At 40.2% G+C, this 14,070-nt stretch overlaps 1 protein-coding gene across 1 annotated transcript in view; it reads left to right on the forward strand.

Annotated features, from left to right (window-relative positions):
• The window catches only part of MCF2L2 (MCF.2 cell line derived transforming sequence-like 2), a 178,193-nt gene that overhangs the window by 121,072 nt on the left and 43,051 nt on the right, over positions 1-14,070 (forward strand). The window contains exons 16-18 of the mRNA XM_072142708.1: positions 2,117-2,183; positions 6,373-6,488; positions 10,144-10,213. Of these exons, the coding sequence (XP_071998809.1) occupies positions 2,117-2,183; positions 6,373-6,488; positions 10,144-10,213 (253 nt within the window). The remainder of the gene's footprint in view (positions 1-2,116; positions 2,184-6,372; positions 6,489-10,143; positions 10,214-14,070) is intronic.

The raw sequence follows: 14,070 nt of genomic DNA on the forward strand, positions 1-14,070 counted from the left end.
GTCAGCGAGTACAGGTCCAAAGTAGTTTTCCTCTGGACCTGTGCTAGTCGCTAGACTAGGGAGAAGGCAGGAGCAGATTATTACTGCTTCTGCCTTCTCCGGTCCTCACAGCATCGCGCTGAAGTAGCTAGATTCAGAGAGGAAGAGAGCCGGGTATAAAGGGGTTAAAGGAAACCTACCAACAGGGATCTACCTAATTAGGTAGATCCCATGGTAAGTTGCTGCCATAACATAGATTCCCAAAGTTGTTTTTATTATATCACTATAAAAAGTATAATCCTTTAAAGAACTTATTTTATGATTTATGCAAATGAGTGGCAGAGAGTAGGGGGCGTGTGGTAACCGCGGTGTGGAGTGGGAGGAAAGACTACTCCACACCCAGTAGCCCATTTCAATGTTGCCTAATACCTTAGGTTTAGCACGCTTCCTCTGCCCCCTGTGCACACTCATCTAAGAAGCCGGACTAATGTGCATGTGCAGATAGTCTATACTGAGCAGCACAGCCTCAGCTCTGAAGCACGTGCAGTAGTCTAGCTACACAGATGAGTGTGCGCATGGCGCAGAGGAAGCGTGCTCAACAGAAGGTGGTAGACAGCATCGAAACCCGCTCCACAACGTGGCTACTACACGCACCAGTATTATGTTTTAATTAAAAAAACTATGGGTATCCATGTTATAGCAACAACCTACTATGGGATCTACCCTATTCAAGAGATGCCTGATGGTAGGTTTAATTCCTGCTGCCATGCAAAAGAGCATATTGATGTTATTATTCTTCATGGTCATATTAAATGTTATTACTACACATGAGGAATTGGTGAAATGGGTACGTATCTAATATACATACCCCAAAATCCTTGAGAAGGGCTTAGTCACTATAGTTTCTTGCTGAACTTTTCAACATCTCTTTTCATTTTATACTGATTTTGAGAAAAGTGGAAAAAAACATGCTGTTGATTTATTCTGTAAATGCATTCAATAAAAATAAGTGGTGACGTTAGCATGAGAGAAAGGCTGGTTGTTCACGTGTCACTATGTTTTGACAAATTCACTTGGTCTGGCTAGGGGAATGACCGCTCCTAACATAGATTTGCTGAACTGAACTCAGCATCAGTCCATTTCAGCAGTTTTATGTTTGGACCCATAAATACACCAGACATACAGAACAAGTTTGTTGGAATTTGCTTGCGTGCAACTGGCAATTGAGTTACGCAAAATATTATGAGAGTTGAACAAATAGTTCACAGTGGGCCACATGTATCATAGTTTGGTCTCTCTGAGGTGAATTTTAGAGACTTTTGGTGGCTAGTTTTTGCACCTGTCTTTTTACTTTTGATACATGTTCAGTTTTTCCTATCCTAGCAGGCGCAAATTTTGGCTTCTTTTTGAGACTTTTTGTTGCAAATGTCTCAAATCCACATGGACATAAGCCACGTGAGGGGGTTATATGCAGGAGTGGACACTACTGTTAATTTGGGATTTAACATGTTTCATTTTTAATGCATTTTGAAACTAATTACAACAGCTGAGAAGAGGTGATTTGCCTTATTTCATCACTTTTAACATTTAAATTTACAAACGCAAAGTAAACGCAATGCTAACACATGCGTTATGCGCGTTTATATTGCGTTTTGTAAAGACAAATGTTAACAGAAATGAAATAGGGCAAATCACCTCTCCTCAGCTGTTGTAATTAGTTTCAAAATACATTAAAAACAGAATTAAACCGCTACGTGTGACCTCACCCTTAGAGGAACCAATAAAAAAAACTGTGCAAAATGCTGAACATTTAAAGCATGTGAAATAATTCCAATTAACATGGTAAAATCGGGTCCATGAAAAAAAACTTCCTTTGCACCTGCCCTGGTGCTAAAAAGTGAAACCTAAGTGAAAAGTCGCACGGAACATCTGGAAAACAAAGATACATCAGGCACACTGCACAAAGGTGCAGAAAAGGCATACTTGAAAAAGTCGCAAAAATGGAGCAAAAACTGCAAAAGTCGCTAAAATTAGACAATGTGGCCAGCTGAAACTATGATACATGTGCCCCAGTGTCTTGTAAATGGTAACCATATATTTCAGTAAAGAAAATAATTCTCTGTTTTCATATTGACAGCCATATTATAAATGAACTCATAGAAACCGAACGCGTCTATGTTGAGGAGCTGCAAAGTATCATTGAGGTAAGATGCTTTAAAGGGATGTTTCAGCAAAAAAATTATCTATATTTTAAAGGAAATCTATTGTCAAAATCAAGCATGATAAATCACGGACACTTACTTATAAAAGTAGATTTTAAAAGGAAGGAGGCCGTGAATAACACATTTAAGAAGATTACCACAGTGTCTGGATCTATGAGTAAGTGTCTCTGGTTTGTCACGATGGATTTTGATGTTAGATGAAATTCATTTTTGTGTTAAACTTTTATTTTTAACATTTTTTGATGTTTCTTTTTAACCTTTTCTATACTACTGTCTATACGTAATTTAAAAAGTACTATATAATTCAGTTGTTACTCTGGTCACTAAGCCTAATAATAGACGGACACTTGGTAGTACAGAAGGGGTTTTCCTTTTCATCAGCTGCCTCATTCATGTCACGGACAAGTTTCCACATCAGTTTCTAGCGATGAAGCACTAAAATAATCGCATACTGCAAGAAATTGTAATTATTTTTTTTGGCTACACTACTGTACCTCCAGGGGTGAGCCTGCAGGCAGAGAAGGTGGGCAAAGTACGTTTATGTCCCGTGCCTGAGTACTTTCTAAAAACAACAAAATGAAGACTCTTTTTTAACACCTTTGTGACCAGGCCTAAAAAAAAGGCTTTAATGACTGGACCATATTTAACAAATTTTCATACATATTGGGACACATTTACTAAGAACAGTGCAAACCTCACTAAATGCAGTTTGCCTTCATGAATCTGGGGCACCCTGCACTATATGCAAACAAACCGCATTTAGTGCAGTTTGCACCACTCTTAGTAAATGTGCCCCTATGTGTTGCAATTCTAGAGTATACTTTTCTTTTAATTACGGACTAAGATTCTGGCAGGATCCTGGGATATTGTGTATTCTGTCCCCTGGATAGACCTCACAGTCAGAATTTTATCCCATGAGTGTTTTATACTGGGGCACCTCTACCAATAGTACCCTTTTCTCTCGCACCATCAGATGAACTGCTTGTTTATAGTTAGTGGTATACTATAACAAAGTATATTTAAAATGTGAAAATAAAAATTCTCACTCTTACTTCTCACTGAAAAATTTTGTACAAAAAAGTGGCATTTGGTTTGAAAACTAACAGATAGAAGTTGTCTGTGTTGTCCCTAAAAATATTGGGGCTGATGTTTTATAACTAGTCTTAATGCACACTGGTCACATGAGAATCCATAACTAATAAGAGGCTTTGACCTATTAGAAAGGTTGGTGCTGGCATAAATTTCAGATATAACCTTTGTCAGTATACTAGCATAGGTTGTAGGAAATTTGGTTTGCCAAGACATCCCGACCCTGGCCGCCTCATTCCCAGCATGCCGCACTAGAAATGATTCATCGGTCCCATTGTACCGATCTAGTTTAGTTCAGCAGTCTTGTTCTTTTACGTTGAAAATCCAATGTCGACATCTTTACCGTACTACTGCTGCACAGAAATCGTATTTACACTGGACTTTAGGCTATACTTGTCCTAAAATTTAAAAAATGAGATTTAGGCTGTTGTTTAAGATAAAATGGCACACAACACTTTGACACATACTCATCTACTGTGACAAACAAAAAATTGGGCAAAAAAAAAAAAAAACAGGCACAAAATCTTTTATTTTAAAGGAAACCTGCCACTGCTCACATGATGAAATCATACAAGCACACCACCCTGTAGGCTATTTAACCCCTTCCCGACATTTGACGTACTATTACTGCATGGCGGGAGGTGCGTTCCCGCAAAATGCGGTAATAGTACGTCATGCTTCTGGCGCCGGCTCCAGAACGGAGCCCGCGCCAGAAGCTGCGGGTGTCGGCTATATATTATAGCTGACACCCGCCTCTAACACCCGCGATCGGAGATTTCTCCGATCGCGGGTGTTAACCCCTGACACGCCGCGGTCGCGCTGACCGCGGCGTGCTAGGGGCATTTGAGAAGAATCGGACCCCCCCGCGGCGCTTACCGGGGGGGTCCGCTGCTCCGATCGCAGCCCCGGGACTGCCGGTGCCCGGGGCTGCGCGATCCTCTTCTGTGAGCCGGGTCCGTGCCTTCTGGCAGGACCCGGCTGTAACACACTGAGCATGCGCAGCATGCTCAGTGTGTTACATTACACAGTGTAATACATCTGTATTACACTGTGTAATGTGAAGAAGAGCTTGAACAAATGATCAGTGGATCACTTGTTCAAGCTAACCTGTAAAAGTTAATAAAAAAATGTTAAAAACACTACATAAAATCATTTTTTAATAAAAAGAATTAATTAAATAAAGTTAAAGTCCCCTAAACACAAATATTCCCTATACACATGCAATAAAGTGAAAAAACCACAAAATCGCCAAAAAACCCCACATATTTGGTATCGCCGCGTCCGTAACAATCCGTACAATAACTCAGAAACATTATTGGACCCGCTCGGTGAACGCCGTAAAAACAAAACCCGTAAAACACGCCAAAAATGTACATTTTTCATAAAATCTCTACACAAAAATGTTCTAAAAAGTGATCAAAAAAAGTTATGTGCGCCAAAATGGTACCACTGAAAAGAACAACTCAACTCGTAAAACATAAGCCCAAAACTAGCTCTGTCAACCAAAAAATATTAAAGTTATGTCTCCAAAAAGATGGCGATGCAAAAACAAATGAGATTTCCTCTATATTAGTTTTTATCCAGTAAAATTGTAAAAATAAATGAAAAACTATATAAATGAGGTATCACCATAATCGTAATCACCTATAGAATAAAGGTAATATAGTATTTTTAGTGTACGATGTACGACCCCCAAAAAATACGAAAAAAAAGTAAACCAAAATTGACAATTTTCTTTTCACCCATACATTCAAGAGTTAATAAAATCTCATCAATAAGCTAATGACCCACGAAAATGAATTATTTGTAAAGTGCATCTCATGTCGCAAAAAATAAGCCCTTATATGTCCAAATTGCCAAAAAAATAAAGATTGTATAGCCAATAAAAAGTGACAATGCATAATCTGCTCTGAATGGCACAGCTTCCCTTCGATGTCCTGGCGTGTGCCCATACAGCAGGTTACCACCACATATGGGGATTGTTATACACGGGAGAGATTGGGTATCAAATTTTGTGGAGCGTTTTGGTATTTTATCCACTGAGAATTTGTAAATTTTTTGAAAAACACATTCATTTAGCCAAAAAAGTTTACTTTCAAAATTGTATCCGATTTTGTTTTAACCCCTGTAAAATAATTAAAGGGTTACCGTACTTTTATTTAGGCCTCTCTAAGTGATTTAACACCTGAGCAGGTCCCTCAATAGCAGGATTTTGCGTTTTTTATGAAAATGTGAAAAATCGCACCTAACGTTCAAAGGCCCCATAACATCCTACAAAAATAAGACTATGCATAAAAAACCATGTCCACATAAATTAGACATTTAGTGAATGTTGGTTATTACATTTTTTTGCGGTTATTACTATGTATTTAAAAAGTAGAACATTTTGAAGTTCGAAAATCAAGATTTTTTCCAAATTTTCACCAAACATGAAGTACAATGCGTCACGAGAAAACAATTTTAAAATCACTTGTATATGTTAAAGCGTTCCGAAGTTATAACCATTTATAGTGACACAGGGCAGATTTGAAAAAATGGGCTGTGTCAGGAAGGTGAAAAGTGGCTTCAGCGTTAAGGGGTTAATACTGATGCCAACAGATACTTTGGTTAGGCACAGCAATCTTTAGTTTAGCTAAAAAAAACGATTAACTCACATATGTAAATTAGCCCCCCCCCCCCCTCCGGTGCTACCCCTATATTATCAGCCCTCCGTCAATGGCTTCCAATTGTTAATTATTCACACTTCCGTCTTTCACGGCTCTCAGCACCTGAAGAAGGGCGGGTAGAAAGAAGGAGGCGTGATTAATTAAGAATTGGAAGGCATCGATGGAGGGCTGATGATGTAATTTACATATGTGAGTTAATCATTTTTTAGCAAAACTAAAGATCGCTGTGCCTAACCAAAGTATCTGCCGGCATTAATATTAAATAGCCTACAGGGTGGTGTCCTTGTATGATTTCATCACGCGAGCAGTGGTAGGTTTCCTTTAAATACTTAAAATACATAAATAATTTGGGTCTGTCATTATAGATCGCTTGCTGAAGTTTTATAAATACTTTCTATACCTGTTGTTGATTGCAGGGTTACATATCATCACTGGACAATCCTGAAATGAATCCTCTAATTCCTGTGGTATTACAAAACAGCAAGGATGTCCTGTTTGGAAACCTTCCTGAAATCTATGAATTTCATAAAAGGTGTGTATGATTTAATATGTCTTGTGAACTGTAAAGGAGGAGTGATGCAGGACTGTCTAAAGCAGCCCCTGGCAGTCATTCTGCCTGCCACACTGGTCTTCCTGGCGATGAGCACTGTGATTATAGGGTGTGCTGGCCTGATCAATAATTCCGGTAGTTCAGGTAGCTACCGCAAAGCCGGGAGTCGTTTTATATTCTGTGGCCTACCTGTGTTCCATTGTGGCTTGTTTTTGGAGCATGTACTTGTGCCTAGCTTGACCCATGCCTTTATATTTAGCTTTTTGTCATCCGTACTTTCCAGTCCCCTGAGATCTCTGCTGCTTGTTCTAATCACAGCCTTGAGAAAATCTTGGTACCTATATTACTTCCCCTGACCTTAGCCTTCTCTATTAAGACATCCTTTGCGTGTCACGTTGAAGTCATGAATCAGTATCCCCACATCCGCTCTCACCAAAACTGTTACAACTCCAAGAGGCAGTCGCCTGGTGTTCCCTTGCAGCAAAATCCAGATGCCTGCACAGGTGTAAAAGTGTGAAACCAGAAGACTGCTAAGATGATACAAACTAGTGTCAAACTAGTTTGGGAACACAATGGGAAACCAAATACTTATATTACTTCTGGTGTCACAGGGCAACTGCAGTCTTTGGTCATATTATGGGAGTGACGGATAAAATCCTTGTGGAACCCCAGGTTTGTTTTTTCTTTTGTGATTTTAAGCATCTGTGTGCTGAATAAAACAAAAGCTAGCTTTGTAAATTGAGAATTTGGCCAGTATTACAGTAAATGATTCATTATTGTGTGTACTAATCCAGCTCTCTATTGTATGATCGGCATAGGAACTACCAACGATAGAAATGCCAGCTAAACACTAAGGCTGGGCAGTCAAACTGGACAGCTGCCAGAGAAATATACTGTATATGTCAGTAACACTTAGTACTCAGGCTGCTATTCTGAGATTATTCAAAAAGTAGTAGTAAATTTAAAGCAACCAATGTATGCTTACATCAAGCATTTTGTAGTACAAACAATGAAAGTATATTTGACAAACAGATGCAAAAAATGTGTACATGCTTTAAAAAAAGGAAAGACAGCTGAATGCTAAATTGCTGAAAATCTTTTATTTTCTTTAAAGTACAAATTCCAATCATCCAAATTTCCTTAGAACACATATTCCTTAGCACAGTTTATGTAAAAGATAGGTTGTAGGTTTGTTCTTAAGTTGAATTTGTATGTAAGTTGGAACTGTATATTTTATAATTGTAACCCCAGCCAAAATTTTTGGCTCTGTGACAAATGGATTTTAAAAATGTTGGATTGTCATAGGAACCAGGACTAACAATAAATCTTAATTGCAGACACCTCTGATAACTCTTATAGCGGTTTATTGTAGACAAAGGCTAAAATACAGTAAATTACCAACACCCAGAGGTCCGTTTGTAACTAGGGGTTGTTTGTAAGTCAGGTGTTCTTAAGTAGGGGACCGCCTGGTATAAATAAATAAAATTATAAGCATGTTAGGTATCCCTGTATCAGAAAATGCCAAATCTATTAAAAATAATGATCCCATATAAAAACTGAAAAAAACAATATAGTGTCCAAATTGACACTTTTTTCACATTTTACCCCCTGTCACGACTGGGAGTCTGTGGACCCTCTGGACCACCGCACGAGGTGGTACTAGCCGACCTGGGACCGGAGCCTAAGTGGAACCCGGTGTTCACCAGAGCCCGCCGCAAAGCAGGATGGACTTGCTGCGGTGAGTAACCACCAGGTCATTCCAAAGGTGCGACTAGCTCGCGGTGGCTGCCAAGGTAGTAACACAGGAGACAGTCTGTACCTGGAGTGACGGCAGGAGAATAGCACAGGAAGGCACACAGGACTCACATCAGGAATCGCAGGAGCTGGCACGGAGGTATGGAGGACCACAGGAACGGACTGGCACACAGGAACACAGGACCACTGGAACGGACTGGCACACAGGAACGCAGGACCACAGGAACGGACTGGCACACAGGAACGCAGGACTACAGGAACGGACTGGCACACAGGAACTAGCACACAGGAACGCAGGAACGGACTGGCACACAGGAACGCAGGACTACAGGAACGGACTGGCACACAGAAACGCAGGACTACAGGAACGGACTGGCATACAGAAACGCAGGAACGGACTGGCACACAGGAACACAGGAACCGGCTGGCACACAGGAACCGGCTGGCACACAGGAACGCAGGAATAACAGGAATGCTGGAATCACAGGAGCTTTCTCTTCAGGGAAGTTTGAAGATCCTGCCAGAACAATAGGAAGGGGCTGGAATTTAAATCAGACCAGCAGCAATTATTGGCGTGCTGGCCCTTTAATTCTTAGCGAGCTGTGGAAGCTGCGGAGGACGCCGCTGGAGCTGGGGGAGGTTAGAGGAGCCGGGCACCAGACCCTGAGGCGGCACGGGTGCTACCGTGATCCGAGACAGGGATTGCGAGAGCACCCGTGACACCCCCATTATTGTCTATAAGGCGAAAAAGGCATTGAGGGTTCATCATGACTGTCCCAGCTGAGTAACCCTGTCAATCTTCTGGAACTAACTGGGTATATAAAGTAGGATTGTGTTGGTAGCAGTACTGGCTACAACCCAGATCTTCCATGTTTTTCTGTTTTTCCTTGTTGGATACTGTTGGATACAACTTCAGCTGCAGCTACCTTTCCCATTACATAAGAAATGTAGGCTTAAAAGAGATTGATCCATGTTCTACAGGTATTGTCTGCTAATTGCGTCCTAAAGCTGGTGGCACATGGAGGGTATGATATCCTTCCATCCCTGCCTCACAGGAATGATTCCATATCTCAGGGATCACGCCATCAAAGGTGAGCTAGGAACAAAAAGTGTCCGGACCACTTAGTAAATGTGCACATTTTTTACCTCGAATTTTAAAACTACAAAAGAGATATATCGACATGCTGTAACAGTTACCCACTTGAGATGGCTTTTTGGGGTATCTTACTGTGTGTTTTAAGCTTTGAACTCATACCCCAACCTTAAATGAGCATGTATATTTGACTTATGTGATCCTGCATGATCAGTCATATAATGTCATTACCTACTTGCCTTTCCCTTCTTTGTGTTTATTCTACTAAACATTGATTGTACATGAACTACAAAAGAGCAGTGAGACTATGGAACTCTCTGCCGCAGGAGGTTGTTATGTTGGAATCTATGTACAGGCAGTCCCCTACTTAAGAACACCCGACTTACATACGACCCCTAGTTACAGACGGACCTCTGGATATTGGTAATTTACTGTACTTTAGCCTTAGACTACAATAATCAGCTATAACAGTTATCACAGGTGTCTGTAATGAAGCTTTATTGTTAATCCTGATTCTTATGACAACCCAACATTTTTAAAATCCAATTGTCACAGAGACCAAAAAAATTTGTCTGGAGCTACAATGATAAAATATACAGTTCCGACTTACATACAAATTCAACTTAAGAACAAACCTACAGAACCTATCTTGTACGTAACCCGGGGACTGCCTGTACATGTTTAAGAGAGACCTGGATCCCTTTATAGAGAGCAAAAATATCATTTTTCCATCCTTATATACTATGGTACCACGTTAACAGCATTTTTGTCTTTCATTTTTGTTTCTAGAACCTTTTTAAAGGAACTGGTAAAGTGCATTGAAGATGCAGATTCTCTTGCAAGATGCTTTTTAAAAAGGGTAAGTCATTTGAAATTTTTATTTTTTGTACCTTCAGTTAACCATGTACTATAGAGTTCCACTCTTAACATTTCTCATAGCAGAGGTGAATGTAGGTGTTAAACAAATGTAAAGAATATTTGCTAAACTTTCGGTATTATTCATTTCCTTTATTCTGTTTTATCTTACATTACAGTTGAAAGGCTACAAAATGTTAAAATATAGAGGTCATTTATCTTACTTCCCCCTTCTCTGAGCTCTTTTTCCAATTTTTTGTGAGTCTAATTTTTGCACCTGATTTGTCTTTGTCAAATAAAGTTTTTTTGTGCCTTATTAGGTGCAAAATTTTTTTAAATTTGCTCAAATGGTGCGCATATCACCCCATTGCCTTTCTTAAGCATGGTTAGGACTGGCTTGTTATTGTGCAATTATTTGGGCCCATATAGCCGCAAATCAATGTTAAATAGGGTGCAAACATCTGGAAGCCGGAGAGATGCATATACAAATTCGGCGCAAACCAGGAAACTGCTACATGGCGAACTCCAGCACACTGCTGGAAAAAGGCACAAAAAATTGTGCAAATACCCAAATGTGCTCAAAAAGTCACTAGAAAAGGTACATCAGACTAAGATAAATGACCCCATAGTGCTTCTAACACATCTTTGTTAGACATATCTAGTCATATCTTTGCCTCAACCAAATTAAAAAGTATATTTTAGTGCTATACTTACAGTTTTTTAAAGCGCAATTCTGTAGTTACCTGGCCAGTTACCTGGCTAAGCACAGCTGGAGAGAAGGTTTGCCAACAATTCCAACGGTATATATAAATCATGCTGCTGGCTTTTTCTTAGCCTGACAACCAACCCGGTTTACAAACCAAAAATGTATTGTATGTGGTAACATAGGAGCAGAGCAGACGAGTGTAGGCGAGACAGAGCAGACACGATGGAGCTTCTTTCTGTAATCACTGAGCAGAGAGGAGCACACTACATAGTCCCAGGCCCTCTCTCTTTCCTGACCGAAAGGTCCCAATGGATTGTTATTAGCAACCAAAATCCTTGGCAGAAGGTAGAGGGGCTGATAGAGGCAGAAAACAGAATTAGCACAGGAAAAGCTGCCATATAGTAATGAATATATATCGGAAAAATGTTAGTTTTCAGCTTTTGCAGCTATAGGAAAAAATTTATAAAACTAATAAGGCTAAGGCTACATTCACACGGACGTATGAAAACGTCCGTATCCGTACCGTACCGTTTTTTTACGGATTACATACGGCCACATTCATTTCAATGGACAATACGTCTGACCATTTATATTGCCGTTGTTTACTCCGTTCCGTACCGTACCGTATACTGGCCGTATAAAAATATAGAGCATGTCCTATTTTCTCCCGTATTTCAGTTCCGTATGCCCTAGAAGTCTATGGGGACGTATAAAATACGGGTTACATACGTGCTGCATACGGATGAAAAACGTCACGTATATACGGCCCGTAAATACGGGACTGGAGAAATCATACGGTCGTGTGAATGTAGCCTTACAGTTATGCTCTAATTCTATACATTTGGCCCTTTGAACAATAATACCCAATGAAGTGTCATTGTGTCTTGATTTAGCCCTTGTTTGAAGATAAAGGAGACTATAAAGGATAAACCCCTATTCATAGTCTACAAGATCTATGCAAGACTTTTTAACATAGTTTATGACATAAACATTTTTGAAAAAAAGATTACACTGGATAACAAGGAAGGCAATTGGAGGCAAATATTGTTAAGTTATGAACAATAAGCTCCAGTGCATATAATGTTATACATTATGTCATATAAGGTTATCAACAATTTGCAATGTATATAAATTACTACTACTGACCTGACTCTACTGACAAGTACTACGATATATACTGTACAGAAAGAGGCAAAACGGTTTTTCTCTGTCTGCCAGTATAAGTCACAGATACTCTCAGCTTATACGTCTGGAGCTTTTTCTGGCATTTACCCTGACTGTATATAAATGTGATGTGAATGTGGCCTTATTGTCAGATAAAACCTTTAAGTACCCATTTTTGTTTAAAAAGGCTTATCATCAGTACAGCAGGTGAATCATTATTTGTTTGCCTTTATTTACATTGAGAAGTTATCAGGACTATATGAGTCCAAATGGTTTCATTAGTTGTACTGTTTGGGCAAATCCAGTTCTGTTTTTGTTGGCAGCACATCCATGTTTACACAGGGCGATATTCTACTGACAATAAATATCTTTTATGCTGCATAAAAGATACAAGTCACACCATAATAAAACTTGAAAAGTCATAACGCATTGCGGAAAACTCCATGCTGTATTGTGGAGGGAATCCAGCAAGGGCGTAACTAGGAGAGGCATGGCCCAAACTTCTCCGAAAATACATTTATACAAACATTTATACACTCATGCGCACACATTTATGCACTGATCTATACATTTATACGCTTACACGGATCTGTCCCAATAGCTGCTGACCACATGGGGGAAGTAGACAGCAGGAATTAAAGATGAGAGATCCCTAGTCCTGCCCTTCTGTTGTCCCCAGTGGCGTAACAACAGCCGTAGCAGCCGTAGTGGTTGCTACGGGGCCTGTGCTGCTAGGGGGCCCTGGATGGACGGTGATACCAAGATTTATTAGTGCCGTTCTCCCGGGCCCCGTCTGCTGTGCTGAACACAGAGCTGCCCACCTGTGCTGGCCCGCACTTTCCTACCCGCCCCAAACTCATGACCCGCCCTCCAGTCCGCCGATACGCCCTCTTTCCTCTTCATGCTCCCTCCCTGCAGCCGACACGTCTTCCCTTCCATGCGCCTGCCAGCACATACCTCCCACCTGCCGGCCGACAGGTCCTCCTGCCGACCGGCATTTCCACCCACTCGTCAGCTCGCACTATCTCCTGCTCCTTCTCCCACTGGGAGGTCCTCTTGCCGGCCAGCACTTCCTCCCGCCCACCGACCGATGCATCCTCCTGCCTGCCGGCACTGCCTTACTCCCGTGTTCAAGTTACTCCCACCTGCTGGCTGACACGTCCTCTCGCCAGCCTGCACTTTCCCCCGCCCACCGATGGGCCGACGCGTCCTCCCCTCCCGCCGGACTACACAGCCTGTGATCTTGAAGAAGGCAAGACCAGCCCACCAGTGCCAAAAAAACAAGTAACGTTTTCTGTATTTGTTTATGTATATATGTGTATATGGTGTATGTACATGTATATATGTGTATGTGGCATGTGTGTATGCATATGTATATATGTGTATATGGTGTGTGTGTATGTATATGTAAATATGTGTGTATGTTGTGTGTGTGTATATATGTGTGTATGGTGTATGTTTATATATGTGTGTGTGTATATATGTGTATATGGTGTGTGTGTATATATGTGTATATGGTGTGTGTGTGTATATATGTGTATATGGTGTGTGTGTATATATGTGTATATGGTGTGTGTGTGTATATATGTGTATATGGGGTGTGTGTATATATATGTGTATATGGTGTGTGTGTGTGTATATATATGTGTATATGGTGTGTGTATATATATATATATATATATATATATATATATATATATATATATGTATATGTATATGGTGTGTGTATATATGTGTATATGGTGTGTGTGTATATTTATATATGTGTATATGGTGTGTGTATATTTATATATGTGTATATGGTGTGTGTATATTTATATATGTGTATATGGTGTGTGTGTATATATGTGTATATGGTGTGTGTGTGTATATATGTGTATATGGTGTGTGTGTATATGTGTATATGGTGTGTGTGTATATTTATATATGTGTATATGGTGTGTGTATATTTATATATGTGTATATGGTGTGTGTATATTTATATATGTGTA

This window comes from Engystomops pustulosus, chromosome 3 (assembly GCF_040894005.1).
Source record: "Engystomops pustulosus chromosome 3, aEngPut4.maternal, whole genome shotgun sequence".
Lineage (NCBI taxonomy): Eukaryota > Metazoa > Chordata > Amphibia > Anura > Leptodactylidae > Engystomops > Engystomops pustulosus.